Source organism: Elephantulus edwardii, unplaced genomic scaffold (assembly GCF_000299155.1).
Source record: "Elephantulus edwardii isolate Elephantulus edwardi_28Jun2011 unplaced genomic scaffold, EleEdw1.0 scaffold00006, whole genome shotgun sequence".
In the NCBI taxonomy this organism is placed as follows: Eukaryota; Metazoa; Chordata; class Mammalia; order Macroscelidea; family Macroscelididae; genus Elephantulus; species Elephantulus edwardii.
This window is the reverse complement of record NW_006399756.1, coordinates 29,291,651-29,310,347: the sequence shown is the minus strand read 5'-3', so window position 1 is coordinate 29,310,347 and position 18,697 is coordinate 29,291,651. Positions and strand designations below refer to the sequence as shown.

Here is an 18,697-nt window from a genome sequence, read left to right as displayed (position 1 = left end):
CCCTGATTCCTCCAACCATTTCTCTGCATTTCCTGTGAATTTCTAGACTGAACTTACCATAACTGTTAGGCATTATTAGCTTTTCACAGCTATATGTCTAGTCTGTCCAATTCAGCCATAAATTCCACAGGATCAAGTATTAAAAACCTCTTAGTGTTTCCAAAAGGGAGAACTCTGAACCATTGTGCTACAGAGAAGTGGTATACCAGCAACCCTGCATAAACATGCCATAAACTTTAAATAAGTTATAAAATTTATTTTGGTTCAACTAAAAATCTATACTTCTACAGGGATTTTTATCAAACTGTTGTTGTTATGGGCTATCAAGTTGGTTCCAACTTACAGCTGACCCTTCAGAAGGATTTCACAGACTGTAAATCACACAGGAGGAAACTGCCCATCTTTCTCCCAAAGAGCAGTTGGTAGATTCAAAACTGCGTGCCACTGAGTTAGAAACAAAACCCATGGCCACTAGGCCACCAGAGCACCCTATCAAATTACTAAATTACAATCTGGTTCATGATACAATTTGTCGCAAATAAGAGAAAAAAGTGCATGTTCAAAGGAACATGTATAAACTCTACCACATAATATTTAAGAGATAGGACATATCAGTCAATTGGCATAATATAGTTCTTAACGGATCTTAAAAGCTTTCAAGCAGCCACCAAAGATACACCTATTGGTCCTCACTTGCCTGGAACAAAAAAGAGAAGGAAATCCAAGATTAGAGAAAGAACTGGACTATATGAGCACTACCTTGAGATTACAACTGGTTAGTTCCTTGAGATTAGAACTGATTAGTGCCTGGCTAACACAACTACACTTGAATGAATTCTTGAAGATGTGCTGTGTTATATTTACTTGGAAAGGGCCTTTGCAGCATAAAGGGAGTGCAGAATATCTAAGTTCTGAAAATATACAGATGATGTTAAAAGTGTGATTTGTCAAAGGGAAAACCATACATTTGAGAACGCTTGTTTCAAGAGTTCCCAAGCAAGTCCTATCAAAATATCACTAACCTAGCATGCTAGGTTCATGGTACTTATGTTTTATGTCTAAGACATACTTTTGGTAAGATGTTAAAATTTTTGATAGTACACTGAAAAAAAAAAGCTAAAAAGTAACTGTCATTTTTTAACAAAAGCAAAGTTTTAGAAAACTTAAGGGAAAAATCCCCAAAACCTACCCATGATTGTAGACACTATTTACTTACTCAATATCTGAGGATTATTGTTTGTGCAGAAGCATTTGCTTCATTCTTTCATATCTTTCCCCCCCCCATTATCTCATTTTTGGAAGAATATACACATCAAAACTCATCCCCATGCCACAGTTTCTAGACATTACAATCAGTGACATTGGTTACATTCTTCACTTTGTGTCAACATTTTAATTTCCATTCCATTTTTTTAACCTTCTAGCTCTACTTCAAAATAGCTGTTGAAGGAGCCATCACAGTGGGGACCATGTTACAGCCGAACATCTTGCTCACTGGCACACCAGGGGTTGGAAAAAACCACACTAGGCAAAGAGCTTGCCTTAAGATCAGGACTGAAATACATTAATGTGGGTGATTTAGCTAAAGAAGGGCAGTTACATGATAGCTATGATGAAGAACATGATTGTGCCATCTTAGATGAAGATAGTAGATTATAATGAGAAGAAACTTCAAGATCATATTCAGTGTGAAATTCCAGATTCTTTATGAAGAAGAATGGCGTGCTACAAGGAAGAAATAGTACATCAGCTGGCTAGCAATAAACCAGAAGATCTAGAGGATAGCGTAAATCTGATCTTGAAATGGATTGAACAGTGGCAGAAAGATAATAGTGCTTCACTTACCACAACAGACATGCTTCCTGAGCTCTCTGCCCACGTCATAGAATTACACATTTATCAGTATTTCATATGAAAACTGTATCCCAAAGCTGGCATGTGGAGTCTAAGAGCCTAGACTGGTTTTTTTCTCTCCATGAGAAAGTTCTATGACAACACATACAATGATTAGAACATAATTAAAGATTGAGAGCAAAGATTGCCATAATTTTAATGTATGAATTCTTAAAGGATACAGAAACCTGAGTGGGTGGACATCTGTAAAACACTACAGAATAAGATAAAAGTGGTCTCTTAAAATAAAAGACTTGGAAAAAAAATAGTTGTTGAAAGCAAGACAGAAGAATCAATGCTTTTGAATTGTGATGCTGGCAAAGATTATTGAATATTCCAAGAACTGCCCAAAGAACAAACCAATCTGTCTTGGAGGTACTGCAACTTAGAGGCAAGGATAGTGAAACTTCGTCCCACATACTTCGGGCATTTTATCAGGAGAGAGTAGTTCTCAGGAAAAGATATCACATTGGAAAAAGTGGAGGATCCGGAAAAGAGGGGAAGACACTCTAGGGCATGGTCTCTAGCTACTTTCACTTAGTACATGTGGTCTTGCAAATCATCAACACTGTGGGAGTACTATGAAAAACGGTAGTGGATAGAGGGTGAAGAGATTCTGGCACTGCTGTGAAGAGACTGTGGCAAGGTATAACCAGAGGAACCCTGGAGATGGAACAGATAAAAGTTTAGCTTGCTAAATAACTAAAGGAAAAGCTGACTTTTAAGTGCTCTGAGATGAAGTTTGCTGGATGAATGAGGAAACTAGAGGTGCGTTTGTGCTGCTGAACCTAGACTTTCACTAATTGAGGAATTGTGCCTTGTTAATTTCACTTGGGACTACTGGATTTGCATTGTGTGATATTCTTTGCTTCCTTCCCTCCCCAACCTATTTCCCTAATAAATCCCACAACTGTGGGGGAAAACTCCCACCAGGATAGATGTTGACTCTTTGGTATTAGAGAATTGTTGTGCTGAGTGGGTTGTAGGTTTTTTCCTCTCCAATCAATGCCTCCACATTTCTATGCTGGGAAAGATCAAGAGGAATCTTAACAAAGTATCTTAATATGACACACTTATGTCAAAGCTATGCAAAGTAATTTCAGATATGTGGGCCTGGCTCTGATCTTACATAAGTTTAAGTTTAAATCACTCTGAAGGGAGCTGCGCTTCTAACTCAAAGGCTGGGCCTGCTTGGGGGTCAGAATCCACCAGCAGCACTCTGGAAGATGGACAATTTCCTCCTGTGGGGTTTACAGCCCCAGAAACACAATGGAAGATGAGCTGAGTCTGTCCCCACTTGACCACAATGAGAGAGGGAGGGAGATATTTAGAGTCAGTGATGTTCATTTCCTTTTGTTATTAGTCAAATTCTATATTCACAGGGCCCTTGACCTGTGTGTGTGTGTGTGTGTGTGTGTGTGTTCTGCACGATGTTAGGAGATATTAAGTAGATGAGGATTTTATGATCAAAAAATTTCAGACAATGCTGGCTCAAACAAAATTAAACAGGTCGATCACAGGACTCCTCAAAGTCTTTAATTTGCCGAAGGGCATTATGGCCCCCCAGAGAAAAGCACAGTCCACAGTCTTTCCCACACTCATTTGATTACAGAATTAAGTTTTTCAAGAATCCCAATGGCCAATTTTGGAATGGTCAACCTAGTACTTCTGAGAATTAACAAGAAGGATGCCACTATTTTTTGTGTCCAGGCCTTCCTCAAAGTGAGTCATGAATTAAACACCAGGAGTCTCAGAGGAGGACCTTGTTCTTATACCTTCAAAATTACTTTCCCCTGGGCATGCCATCTGAAATGTGAGGAATAATTACATTGCTCTACTTCCCTGGGTTGGTTTTTATTGTTTTTAATCTTGAAACTGTGTTCTATATTAATCACCAAAACAGATTCTCAACCTAAGTGGCCAGCCTTCAAAATCCCTGGAGCCCTTATAGCCTAGATGAAAGGATGGACCAGGCACTACCTACAAAATGTTTCTGTCTCCATTTGCTAGGCCATTATGATAAACTCAAACTGCAACTAGGATGAGGGATGAATGTGAAGCTATTCTTTAGTACACCAATTCTGGAGGGAGTCCTCTCCCTCTTAGCACATACCCCACCATCTTTGACTCCTGATCCACCTCTTAAGTAAGGGCTTTCTAAAAGAAAATTCAGAGAGACATAGGAGGTTAAAGCTTGAGTTATGGGGAAGAATGAAAAAGAACTCAAAGAAAACTATCCATTTCCTTTTCTCCAAAGAGAAAAAAACAAGCAAGTATGAGAAATATTCCTTTCAGTGAAACGGCTTTCCAGGAAAAGTATCTCAACATATTTACTATAAAACAATTTAATTTCCCTGTCCCATCACCTGCCACCCTATCCCCATCCCCCGCCCCAGAAAACCCCACAGATTGTGGATTTCCTCTTACTCTTGGCAGAGTTACCAGAAGAAATATAATACCCCCTTTGGACTGTTCCCAACAGCTGCTGGAGCAAGCGAGGGAAACTACGGGTATCCCTCTAAAACTGCCTCTAAAAATGACCATTCCCCCTTTCAAACCACACAATCAGTAAGCATAAGATTCCCCTTTCTCATGCTCCTTAAAAGAGAGACCCCCCAAAACAACAGTGCCCCCTAGTCCAAAATACTTGCTATTAGCCCTCATTCCCCTCAATTTGACTGTCAGCTGAAACCTGTGTGCAGTAACTCTTTCCTCTTTAACAACATGCATTTCTTAAAATAACCCTCCATTCGTTCACAAGACTAGTATTTCTTGTCTGTATAATTCACCAATTTCCAAGTTTTTGTCAAATTTTTATTCAATGCCATTGCCTTGTTCCTTCCTGTCTCTTCTAACATCACATCCCTCAGACACACACAGCCTTGAAAAACAAAAATCTGGGAACAAATTCATCAATGGCTACAATGGACTCGGTCCTTCCCCAGTATCATCACACACTAAACTCTGTTTATTGCCATTACCAGGCAATAGGGAAACATACAGTTAGCCTTCAGCCTCTCAGCTGAGACCACCAACAAAGAAGTTCATGAGTGTCAACTGGGGCTAAAGGCAGTACCTCTCGGTGCTAAGGACAAACTGGATAGAGCCTCCAGCATCATTCTCTAAAAGTGACAGCCACGGCTGAGTGAAGACCGTGAAAACTGTACAAGATCTGGGGAAGAAAATATAATGTAAGGAATGATTTGGAATTAGAGGCAGGAGAAGGTGGAGGGATGAACTGGCTGACCTCAAATGTCTTTTCCATCTCTAACTCCTATGATTCTTTGACCTCCAATTTTGTGCTGTGAACAAGGAATGGAAAGTCAACAGACGTGGTGATGTTTTGAAAGAGCCTGGCAGTCTGCTCTTGTCATTTAGGGACCTTTGCATGTATTTTTCAAGGTGTCTCTAAGCCCTGTCTTCATTTCACAGTTGTCACTTTTCTCAGCAATTTGAGCTCATGTCAAATACCAAAAAAAGAAAGAATGTGCTGGCAATTAATTGTGGGCTAAAGAGCAACAGGCACAGAGGCCCATTGGGTGGCCCGAACTTCCAGGGAGGGCGATGTGGACGGTCTGGACACAATGAAGAACTGACTCAAAACTGAAACAAGACAGTCAAACATTTAACAAGAGGTCAATTCTTTCTCCAGATAGCCTCCCACTTGGTTTTGGATATAGGGCTTGAGCATTCACATGATTCAGGATTCATAAACATAACCTAAATTACCACAATTAACCTGCTTCTATTCATTGCAGCTGGAGTTCCATTTGAATCCTGCTCAAATCTGAGTAAGACTGCTGACCAACAATTCTAACGAGTAAGCAAACCTTTGGTTCCTCAACCTCATTTGAAAGCCAATATATCTCAGAGTAATTCTGATGTTTAGGTTTAAAAAAAAATTCTGTTTATGTAAATCAAAGTGAAGTATGTCAACCTTAATTAAAAACTCAACAGCTATATTCTCTATTCTTAAAAAAGTTTGAATCATGATTTTCAAAATTTATCGGAGCTTGGCCTCAAAAAGAATTCCCTCCCTCTTCTATGGCTGTGTTGTTGTTATGTACCGTCAAGTCAGAAATGACCCATAGCTGACCCTCCAGTGGGTTTTCAGAGGCAGTGTATCACGTAGGAAGAGACTGCTCATCTTTCTCCCACAGAATGGCTGGTGGATTCAAACTGCATACCTTTGCATTGACAGCATAATTCCTTACCATTAAGCTGCCAGAGTTCTCTATGGCTATGAGTCAGGATCAAAAGCTAACCCAATGCTAGGGTCAACCCAGAGTTAAGGTTAAACTGTCACAGAGTTCTGTATAAAAATACTAAAAAATGTTTTTCAAATACCTGTATACTTCCCAAAAAACTTCATCATGAGCTTGATTCTAAGTACCATCCTTTCACCTAAGATCAAAGGTGCTGAGAACAGAAAGTTCAAAATACAGAGTACTGAAATAGTCTCAGGGATTTCATTTTAACATGAAATTACATGAAAGGTAAAGATCATCTTGCAGACTGTGAGCACTGGTTTGTCCATGTGGTTGCCTTCAAATCTAGGAAACTCTCCCCCTTACCATTCAAGTTTTGCAAGACGGGAAAGGACATAAACTATTTTCATATTCTCATAGTCTTAGAAGAAGTGGTGTCTTCCATTTTTCCAGTTTGCATTTGTAGATTAACTGCACTCAGCCATTTCCTGTTTCCACAGGGGTATTGTTTTATTTATTTTAAACATGTAAACTGAACCCTATTTTTATTAACTCACATAAACCACTAAAAATAATACCATTCATTCCAAAATGGCTGAAGACAATAAATACATCCATATAGAAAAAACTCTTAAACTGTGGAACACATAACAATGCTGCTTCTTATGTAAGGCAGCAACGTGAAGGAGAAAGCCAAAGCTACTTTAAGTTGCTAATTGTTTTCTAACATATTAGGCCTTAAATGTAACCAGTTAGTAATACCTCTTCCATTCAGTTAGGAAAGGAAACTTTATGCTTTCTGAGCCCCCCCCCCCCCAAATGCTCTTAAGCGCAATCATTTTAAAACAAACAAACACACTCTGCTTATCTGTGTCTATCTCACCACTCTGGATGTTAATCATCACTGAAATAGATACCCCAGTCCCCCCCAGCCTCAAAGAGTTCCAAGCCTACAGCGCCTCGGCAGAGGAATGAACCTGCATGCCAGGGCAAACCCCTCAGGAGCCTTGCTCCCTAAACACCTATCGTTAATTCTCGGCAAACCTATCACAGGCTAATGCTCAAGAGCATCCAGGTACTGTCCAAAAGGATAGTTAAAATGAAATTCAACTTGAAAACACAGAGAATTTAATTTGGGAGGAAGAGAATCAATTAAGAGTCATTTAACATAATATTGGCAAATGTGTATTAAAAACAAAGAAAATAAAGACCCCAGAGGTTTCTAGACACATAAACTTTCTTCTTTCCCTTCTTTGCCCTTTTCCATTGTCAGTATCTGAATTTGCAGACAAAACCTCTGCCCTTCCACCTGCCACTCTGTCTACTTCTTACAGTCAGCTCATGTTATAAACTGATGGAGTTAAATTTCACTTCTTTGTTCTTGTAGACTGAACTAGGTTTGTTTCTTCCTACTCTTAAGGGAAAACTTAAAAGATTGCTATATGAAACATTTCCTTCATTTTTATTATTATATTCAAGATGTTTCTACTCTCCCAGGTTTCATAAAACCTTCAAACAAAACTGATTTGAAACCAAATGACAGACTCAAACCATCTTTGTGCTGCCTTGAGAGGGGAGGGGGGCGGGAAGCTCAGCATACCAGTGTCCACTGTTTGGGCAAGAGGCCTAAAGGGAAGCAAATTATTTGTTTGTGGTTTTAAAGTGGCCAAAATGCCTTCAAGCACAAGTATAAGACCATTAACAAATCACAAGGAAGAAAGCAGTTCATCTTACTTAACAAAGCTATGATCAGTTAGGAACAAACTGAATAGGGCTTGCCCTGGGCCGGAAGGTCAGTAAACCTCAGCAGTTTGTGTTTCTGAGCATCAAGAGGCTCCTCAGAACGGAGTACAGAACAGCAAGCCCACAGATTCTGCTGTTGTTTCCAAAAACATTCAGGACAGGTAGGAGAAACTAGGCAGTGTGTGTGTGATTTCTCCTCTCTTTCAGCAGCATCATCAACTCAAGTCATCCTAACTTTTGCTACACAGACTGGCTGGAGAAGCCATGCCATTCAAAAGCCCTGTTTTGCAACAGGTGATGAAGTGCTCACTATGTGCTAAACAGTGGGCTAGCACTATTTTATACTAGTACATTTAAGCCTCATTTTACTGAGTTATGTTAATTCCAGTTTTCACAGGTGATAAATCTTGGATCCAATTAGACTGTTTCAGATAAAAGGAAGTTTTGTGTTATTCTTATAAAACCTATACCTTAAAAAAAAAAAATGAACAAAAACCTATCCCTGTAGCTCAGTCCAGTTAATTATCTCAAAGCACTAATCATAACCCTGTCACTATTCTATGACCACATAAACCATCACTGTACTTTGGTTCGAGGCTCCCTGACACCCTGGGAAGACTGGGATGCGAGTATTCTCCCACTGAGGATGACAACTGCCTGTTATTGGCTTATCATGTCTTTGCAGCTGTCCAGAAACAGACTACACTGCAAACACTCTTCCACCTGCTGGAACATGCATAACTTCTTCCTTTAACCCAGAAAACAAGAGCAGTGACCTTGCTCTTTATCGAGTGCTCTGGTAAAACAACTTCCCTAGAAACCTGTAGACACCTCATCCTCAGACACAGGCCTAGGAATCAAAACACATAAGGCTAAAAAATAAAAAAAATTTTAAAAGTTGTAACATCACTCCACAGTCTCAAAGTACTTAAAATACAAAAACAAGTCTTTCATTCATAATCCACTATCTGTAAGAGCAAAGATAGAAGCCAAACTGGACTGGTCTGCCTGGGTTTCTGTCATTTTAGCTAATTTCTCTTACAGAGTTGTGGTGTGGTCTAAAGGGGTTGTGTTGCTAACCCAAAGGCGGCAACTGTCTGATGGTTCAAATCCACCAGCAGCTCCTGGTCAAAGATGGGACATCTCCTGTACAACTTATGGCCTCTTGCAAACCTGCTGGAGGGTCAGCAATGGCTTTCAGGGTTGATTTGTTTTTTCTCTTACAAGTCAACTGCTAAATTCTTTGAAAGACCTTCTCTTAAAAGAAAATAAAACCCACCAAAAAACCTCACTGTCATCCAGTCAGTTCTAATTCCTGGTGACTATTCCTTGGGTTTCCAAAGCTGTAAGTAACTCTCAGCAAGAGGCATCCGGTGGATCCAAACTGCTGACCTTCCAGTGAGCTGGCCAACACTTAACTGACTACATAATAATCAGGGCTCCTTTCTTATAAGCAAGGAAAAGATTTTTGTTAGATGGCAAGAATGCATGCCCCAAAACTCTTTGAGAACCATTAACAACAATAAAGCCATACTAGATATTCAAGCAAAATTATTAGGTTCAGTATTTACAAAAGACCTTTAAAATATTGATGATACTTATCTAGAAAGCATACTGGAAAGGAAATGACATTCACAGTAAAAAACAAAGCTTATAAAGTATTCACAAATACTAAGAATAACTGTCATTACAAATATGTGGAAACTTTATAGTGGAAATTATAAAACTTTTAAACACATATACTCCTTTCTCTCCAGCACCCCCTAAAGTAGGAGTGGTGACGTAGCACACACATAAAAATTCAACAAGGATAATCCCTGACAGATATTAAACTCTATCATAATTATCATAGTATAAAAACAGAAAAATATGGACAAAATAGAGAAGCAGATAAACATGTTGTTGTTATAAAATGCCACTGAAGTAAGTTGGTTCATAGTGATCCTATGGACAACAAAATTAAATGTTGCCTGGTCCTTCCTGTGCTCACCAACAACGCTATGGTTGAGCCCACTGTTGCAGGAACTGTGTTAATCCATTTTCATTAAGGATCTTCCTCTTTTTCTCATTGACCCTCTAAGAAGAATGATCTTTTTTAGACAGGGGGGAGGGAGGCAGGAAAGGGGACAGTGAGGGAGAAGGAAAGGGGGAGAGAGAGGGAAGGAGGGAGAGAGGGAAAGGGAGAGGGAACGAGAAAAAGAAGGAGGGAGTGGGAAGGAGTGAGAGGAAAGAAGGGAGGATGGGGGAGGGAGAGGAAGAGGGAGGAGAGAGATCATTCTGTATCTGTAACCTCAAAATCACACATCTCTGTGGTTTGAATCCCCTAGCAGCTCCTTGGGAGAAAGACAGGCAATCTCCTACCATGTAATTTACAGCCTCGGAACCCAATGGGGAACAGCTATTTGATGGCAATGAGTGAGTTTTATTCTCTGTTGAAGTAAGCTTTCCTAAACAGACAGAAACCTTGTATTTAATAAAAAGAACAGCCATGACTGGGTAGCCACCTGCACCAAAACAAAAGTACTGCTGATCAAATTATAAAGTATATTTCTTTAAAACTAAAATGATAAAAAAGGCAGTGCTAAAACCAAGAGATTTATCAGATTTGTGGAAGAATTACATATTTCTTAGCTTTAAGAGGGGTAAGGATTAGTAGATTCTAATACATTAATGTTTTAAAACTTCTATGTGTATGTTAATGTGTGCCATCAGGTCAAAGCTGACTCTCCAGCAGGTTTTCTGAGGCAGTAAATCACGGACTTTCCATCTTTCTTCCATGGAGCAGCTGACAGATTCAAACGGTGTGCCTTTGGGATTGCAGCACAGTTTATTATCACTAGGCTACCATCTTCCTAAAACTTCTATAGAATAAACAAAAAAACTTAAAGGACTAGGAGGGAAAATGCAACAAAGCTGACAATACCCATGATGCACAAGAATTTCAAATGTATAAGAAAACCATCAAAGTCTAATAGTAATTGATGAAAGACTAAAAAATATATCCTGGTCAGTGCATGTTACCACAAAATTGAGATCTCATTGTATGCCCACTAAAGTCACAAAAGGGAGCTCTGGTAGCCTATTGCTTAAGGAATTTGTACTGACAACCCAAAGGCACATGGTTTAAATCCACCAGCTGAAATCCTTCTAGAGGATTCATTGCCTCTGAAACTCCACTGGTGGATCAGTTATGAGTTTGTTCCCATAGGGCACCTAACAACAATAAAGTAGCAAAGATGGTAAATATTCTCACATTAAATCAGTTTAAGAATCCTTTCCTGGGGCTTTGGTAACTTGTTATCTTTTGGACTGTACAATCTTTGGTCTAATAATTTCAAGCTTGAGAATTCTAAAGAATTTTAAAAGACTATGTACAGTGTATGAATTATATATCAACATATCTATTACCAAAAATGTGCTATTCTTTTCACTGACAGCTATAATAGCATAAGCTGGACATAACAAAAGTTTTGTAATTAAAAAAATTTGATATTAAGTGAAATTTTAAAAATCTTATTAAGGTATAACCCATCTTACTGTAAATTAATAATTATGAAGGGGGAAGTGTGCAACTGGAAAGTAATTTTTAAAAGTGAATAAAGCTATCTAAAGATGAAATTATCTTTAAAAAACTTAATGTTATATTGTATTAATCTTTTTTTTAAACCACAATTGGACAAGAGGAGGTTTGTTTCCGAAAGCTTTGCCTCCAACTCCAGTTTGTCTTTCTTCTGGTCCTGTTTCGCTGTTTAAGTAGATTAAGCCAAATTCCCGTTCACAAGTGTCAGATCCTATAAAAAAAACACGTCAAACTGCAGTACAGTACTATCCCTCTGTATACAGCCTATTTCTAATCCAGCCACCGACATCTTTTTGAGTGTAGTTTCACCTGTATTGAGTCATCATCTATGGTTGATGCTTGGACCAAGAGCCCTCTGGCTACTTCAGACATCACTTTAATCCATATTCCAATTTCATCTGAGCCCTGAAGTCTAACAATCTTTGGCAACGGGCGGGGAAGATGAATGTCCATATGAACCATTCTGATAGCTCACGCAGTGGACTCAAGTCCTTGACCTGATAGAAGAGGCGTGCAAAGCATGAAGGAACCTCAGCCCAGCCTAGCCAGTCAATGTTTGCTAAAGACACAGTTACAAAGCTGAAAGACGTGCTTAAGAGGGTCAAAGTGAGGAGCCGCCCACGGGGGAGGGTGCTGACAGCGGGATGCTCTCGGGAGGATCCCCCAGAAGGGAACCTCGGGAAGGGGAGGCACTGGGATCCCCGAGGGTGCTCGAAAGGGCTGGGCTGGCCCTGTAATTCCGGCGCGACACGGGCCCGGGCCCACCAGGCCGCAGCGCCCCGCCCTTTCCCGGGACGCGGGCCGGCCCGGGGTGGGGAGCGGGCGGCAGAGCGGGCGCTTACAGGTCGGTGCCGAGCCGCGCGAAGCCGGAGTTGAGTGAGGCCCGGGCTATCCGGCGCCAGAGCAGGTCGCAGCTGGTGAAGCGCCGCAGCCAGCGGCACACCTGGGCCAGGCGGCCAAGGGCCTGCATGTCCAGGTAGGAGCAGACGAGCAGCAGCAGCTCCTCCGGCAGGCGCCAGAGCGCAGGCCCCGAGGCGGGGCGGCTGGGTGACTCCTGAGCCACCGCATCCTCCTCGGCCCCCGCGGCCGCCATGGCTGCCCCTGGCCCTTCACTGCCGCCCCATGCGTGACTCCCTTGTCCCTGTGCTCTCCCCGGCCGCCCATCCTCCCGATGCCCACTCCTGACTCTCCTTTCCGCCTCCTTCTCGTATTCTCTCCCTTTTGCTCCCTTCCCCTCTCCTGCGCTCCCCGCTTCGCCTTTTCTGGTCCTTCTCGCCCCTTCCTCCTCGCTTCCGCCTGGCTCTTCCTCCTCTCCTGGCCCTGCCCCGGCCCCTGCCTCGGCCCCCGGCCCTTCTGCCTCCTTCGCCTTCTGGGGCCCCGACTTCCCTTCCGCCCCGCTTCCTCTTCCGCCTTGCCCTATGCCCGCTTTTCCCTTCCCCTTCCTCCGCTTCCCCCTCACGACCCTCCCTTCCTGCGGCTCCTTCGCCTCCCCGCTCTCGCCCTCGCCGGGCCCTCCGTTCCCAGGGGGCCCCGAGCAGCCCTGGCTGCCCATGAGCGGCCGCGGGGCGGGCCCAGCGCGGAGCTGATCCCGAGCCGCCGCCGCTGCCGCCTCAAGAGGAGGCGACACCATATCGGGCCGGGTCACATGGGACGGCACGGGCCGGGGCCGGGGCCCGCCCCTCACACCCGCAGCCTTGGACCCGCCTAGGGTGCGGGTCTAGGCCACGGAGCGGATAGTGTAAGCACACGCATTCATTCATCCAGCTTGCTGGAGGCTATGAGACTCCGCCTTCAAGAAACAAGTGGGCGCACCTGCCCTCAAGAAGCTCCTTGTTTGAACTGCCTTGTCCCACAATCCTCTACCCTGAGAGGGAGCTCTGGTGGCCTAGTGGGAAAGGCAAGAGGTTCAAATCCATCAACTGCTTTGCTGGAGAAAGATGAGCAGTCTCTTCCTGTGGGATTTACAACCACTGAAAGGCCGCTGAGGGGTCAGCTGTGAAGAGTTCTCTTTTCTAGGAGCCCTTGTCTTCCTCAGATGATACGTCCTGTCTCCATATACAAGTGCCACAAAACTGCTGCCCTGGAACTTTGTAGATGATGCTCCCTGGATCCTATACAGGGTATGAATCATGACCCTGTTAATGAACTTGTACTTTAGACATATTCTGCAGTCTTCTACTTTCTCAGTCCGTAACTCTCGAATAAGGAACTCTGGTGCCTTACTGGATAAGGAGTTGCGCTGCGCTGCCAACCCAAAAGCATGTGGTTAGAACCCACGAGCTGCTCCACAGAAGAGAAGTGCATGGGCAGGCAGTCTCCTCACATGCAATTTACAACCTCTGAAAGCTACTGGAGGGGTAGCTATAAGTGAGTTCTGACCCAAGGCACATAACAACAACTGCATACCTCCCAAAGCAGGCGTGTATCATGAAATGCTCGCTCATTCACTGTCCCCACTCGTAAGGACCTCCCATTGGGTTTCTGAGGATGTAACTCAGAAGGGGAGGTAATTGCCCATCTTTATTCTGCAGAGATGCTGGTGGATTCTAACCTCAGAAGGCCGCAGCCTTTGGGTTAGCAGTGCAAACTTCACCACCATCTTGTTGTGGTGCCAACGCCTGTAACTTCTCACCATCCATGCAGGTGCAAGCTGATTCTACATGGTCATCCAGGATTTCTAATCCACACCGCCAATCCTATTGATTCGGGCACCAGTGTGAAGTAGAGAGCTAAGGAAACTATCAGAAACATTGTCCAATAAGGTTCCAACTAGCCACATACAGCTTTTGAGTATTTTAAATATGCTGAGATCTATCTCTGCCTAGCTGCAAAATGCTGTGCTGCAATCCAAAAAACACAGCTGCTCTGCAGGAGAAGGATGGGCAGTCTCCTACTGTGTGATTAACTGCCTCTGAAAACCTGCTGGAGGGTCAGCTGTGGGTTGGTTCTGACTCAATGGTCTACAAAAACAATAGCTATAAACATAAAATACACAGGAGACTGTAAACATTTTCTTAAAAGGTAAGTGTTCAGGTCTTTCATTCATAGGGTTGCAATGGGTCCTCTATGACTTGAGGGCACTTAACAACAACAAGGAGAGAGCTCTGTTGGCCTATTGGATATAAAGTGATACTACCAAGCCAAAGGTAGGTGATTTTAATCTGCTGACCTCAGGCCTAGTTTTAATTGTTTTTGATCAGACATTCTTCTAAGTGGAATAACACTGGTATGTCCATTTGCTGTACAGAGATAGCTCGTGGTTGCTGTGATGCTAAACACTGTGACACTGAAGTATGAAATGTGATAATGGTTACCCATGGTGGACAGTGTTTGGTGGAACTCCCTGATTAAAATAAACTTAGAAGCAGGAGTGGCATCCACTTCCAAAATAGCTTGTCTCTGAAAACCCTGTGAATGTGGAGAAACGATGAAAGTTATATAAGTGTTCAGGTCTTTCGTTCATAGGGTCACTATGAGTTATCCACAACTCAACAGCTCTTAATAACACAATAATAACAAACACTTATTAATATCTTGCATTTATTACATATTGATGTGATCATGTATATTGGGCTGATTAAGTTTTAATGTAGCAGTTAACAAAAAAAAACTACCCACTGCCTTCTAGTTGTTTGGACTCCTGGCAACTCTCAGGAGCCAGGCTATACATCTTTATGGGAGAAGACTACCCATCTTTCTCCTGCAGAGCATCTGGTCAATTGAGACTGCTGTTGTTAGGTGCCATCAAATCAAGTACCACTCATAGTGACCCTATGAACAATGGATCAGAACCCTGTCCTATCCTGTGCCATCCTCACAATCTCTGACACACTCAAGCCCATTGCTGCAGTCACTGTGTCAGCCCACCTGGTGGGGTATGCCTCTTCTAGCAACATGCCCCAAGTATGTGAGAAGAAGCTTCATTATCTGTGCCTTAAAGGATCACTCTGGCTACACCTTCTCCAAGACACACCTGGTTGTTCTTTTGGCGGTCCATAGGATCTTAAGGACTCTTCTCCAACACAATGCAAAGGCATCTATTATTCTGCCATGTTTAGTCATTGTCCAGCTCTCAGATGCATATATAGCAAGTTACTGAAAAGACCATCAGGTTAACCTTAGTCCTCAAACTGCTGTTAGTAGTGTAATACTTGAGGCCACTTGTTGTAACATGATGATGATGTTGTTGTTGTTGTTAGGTGCCGTCAAGTCGAGTACAACTCAGAGCAACCCTGTGAACAGCCAACCTGAACCATACCCTATCCTGTGCCATCCTAACCATCTCCGAAACACTCAAGCCCATTGTGAATTTACCATGTCAGTCTATCTCATTGGGGTCTTCCTCTCCTATCCTTCCAAGCATGACTAGCCTTGCCTAGCTACATGTCCAAAATATGAAAGATGAAGCCTTACCATCATTGCCTCCAAGGAACACTCCAGCCGTACTTCTCCAAGACAAATCTGTTTATTCTCTTGCCAGTCCGTACCCCATTTCAAAAATTTCTTCTGTCATCCTTATTCATTTCCAACTCTCTGAAGCATAGCAGGTGACTGAAAAGACCATGGCCTGAATTAAGCTCACTTTAGTCTTCAAATTTACGTCATTGCTCTTCAGCACTCTGGAGAGGTTTCTGACATCCGACTTGCCCAATGCAATACCTCTCCTGATTTCCTAACCACTGGTACCAAGGGTTGAGCTAAAGAAGATGAAATCTTTGACAGCTTCAATCGTTTCTCCATCTATCATAATGTTGACTGTTGGCCCTTTGTTTTCTTGGTGTTGAGATGCAATCCATACCAGTTTTTCTCCTACAGAACAGCTGGTGAATATGAACCATGTACCTTTGCTTTGGCAGCAAAATCCCTTACCACTAAGCCAGCCAAGCAGTTCAACTAGCAGGTTGTAGCATTATAGCAACTAGGGTTCTAAATTGTACACGTGCCTTAGATTTGTGGTTCACATTCTTTTTCTTTTGATCTAAATAAATTAGAAGTGGAGCAGGAAGATGTTTTCCTCTATTCCAAAGTTAAGACATGTATACTTATGCCCAAAGACCAGATACAAGGGATTTGGGGGTTCTCATTTCTATTTATATCCTAATACCTGCATTTCAGAAGTAGGAATGAGTAGGAAATCAATTCTGGAAAGTACTAAGCATGTAACATAGCTGAGAAGAGGCCTGGGAAAGCCTTTATTTTTCATTACGGTGCTACAGAAGCATCATATAACAAGGTCAGACCGGAACCTGGCTTTGCTTTAAAATTACTTTTTGATCTTAGCAAAACAACAACAAAAAATCCCACCTATCTTGGCCTTTTAGTGTTCTCAGTCTGTACTGAAGCTAATGCCCCTGCCTTACTTTCGAGGGATAAATGCTATGATCCCTGTAAAATGCTTTGAACTCCTCTAAGAAAATTCTCAATAATAGTTACAGGTCAAATCCTGTTACAAAAAAAATACCTTTACCTTCCCCCTCCCTACCCTAAGAAAAGCTATACAACAAAGGCTTTGTGAAGAAAGATTTCTGAGCTCCAGTCACTGGTGTTACTTATTAAAAGCAGCATTTGATACATATTAGTACAGCAAATGAACTTGAACCATCTCTTAGGGATTGTTATAAAGAAATATATTTATTCACAGGTATCATACTGTTAGAAGATTATTAAAATAGGAACCCTGCAAACTGAGGTGTTGCCAACATCAATTCAGTATTTATTGATGTTGTTACATTTATGCAATATGAGTCATTTTGGAAGGAAAATAGATGAGTCTAGATATGGTTCCTGCATTTTGTGTTCAGATTTGTATTGGACTTGCAGATTTGTAATTTCTTATCATTTGACTACTTTGTAACTTTTCTTTTACACAAAATAAAGTTGATTCTTTGTACCTGGGTTTAACTTGAGTCACTATGTCAATCCACCTCATTGAGGATCTTCCTCTTTTTTCACTGATGCTTTACTGCCCAAACCATGATGCCTTTCTCCAGGGACTAGCAACTCCTCCTGACAACATGCCCAAACTATGTGAAAACAAGCCTTTCCTTTGCCATCATCACTTCTAAGGAATACTCCAAATGCACTTCTTGCAAAACAGATTTGTTTGTCCTTTTGGCAGCCCATGGTATATTCAGGGTTCTTTACTAACACCCCAGTTCAAAAATGCTGCTGTACATATGCTAAGGGAGGTTTTTGTGGTTCTTTCTAGGTGATAGAATTGTGGGATTTTACCTTCTACTTTGTCATTCTTAATTTATAAAAATGAAAAGTATGTCTCACCTTTACAAAAATCAATGAACTCTAAAAGAAAAAAAGGTATTACAGCATCTATGGCTATGATTCAGGGGGGAAAAAAGTCTAGTCTTGCTGTATTCTAATCATCCTTATAAACACATATGGCGGAATCTCAGACTGTGTCTGTTCTTACACCCAACATGCCAGACCCCAAAAGCCCAGCCTTTAACTTTAGAAATAGGCAGATTTGTTGTTGTTGTTATGTGCCATCAAGTCACCTATGATTCATAGTGAGCCTATGTTCATTAGCTCTGAACCTTGACCTATCCTGAACCAATCTTACGGTCTCCAACAGACCTAATCCCATTTTCCAGTCACTGAGTCAATCTATCACATCCTGGGTCGTCTTCTCCTGCGCTGTCCCTCCACCCTTCCAAGCATGATGTATTGATCCCACTCCAACAGATGTATTATTCTCAGATGAGTGAAAAAGAGATTATTGTGTGACTGATAGACAGTATTTTAAAAATTGTCTCAGATGTTCACTGTTATGCCTCTAAATAATATCTTACATTTAATCCAGCAGTTACTGTACAGCAATCATTATCATAAACCTTTCCTTGTTTCACTGATTCCATTCACAACTCCATGAGGAAGATACTATTAGTATTAGACCTATGGTCACATGTGGTTGGACAGGTATCAAATTCAGTTAGTCACATTTCAAAGCTTGTATTCTGAACTATATACCTTCACTATTAATAGCAGAAAATTTTAAAAGGCCCTGAATCCAAGGTCTTCCAAAATCCCGAAAAACTAATCAAAACATACCTAATTTACTTTGCATCTTGTCACCAGGAAATAAAAGTTGCTTCCTGGTGTTTAAAGTACTTTTTGTTCTTGTCTCTGACTTTTTTTTTAATTATTAAACTTTATTAGTTTTAATGAACATTTACAGGGATTTGGGGTTTTCATTCCTTCATTGCTGCACCATTCTCTCTACCCTCCTCCCCAGTTTGTTCTTCTTCCCCCGCCATCT

General features: G+C 41.8%; 1 protein-coding gene across 1 annotated transcript in view; it reads right to left on the bottom strand.

The window, feature by feature from the left end:
- The window catches only part of FBXW4 (F-box and WD repeat domain containing 4), a 104,553-nt gene extending 91,433 nt beyond the window's left edge, over positions 1-13,120 (bottom strand). The window contains exon 1 of the mRNA XM_006880009.1: positions 12,267-13,120. Coding sequence (XP_006880071.1) covers positions 12,267-13,054 — 788 coding nt within the window. The 5' untranslated portion in view covers positions 13,055-13,120. The remainder of the gene's footprint in view (positions 1-12,266) is intronic.
- Between the last annotated feature and the right edge of the window lie 5,577 nt (positions 13,121-18,697).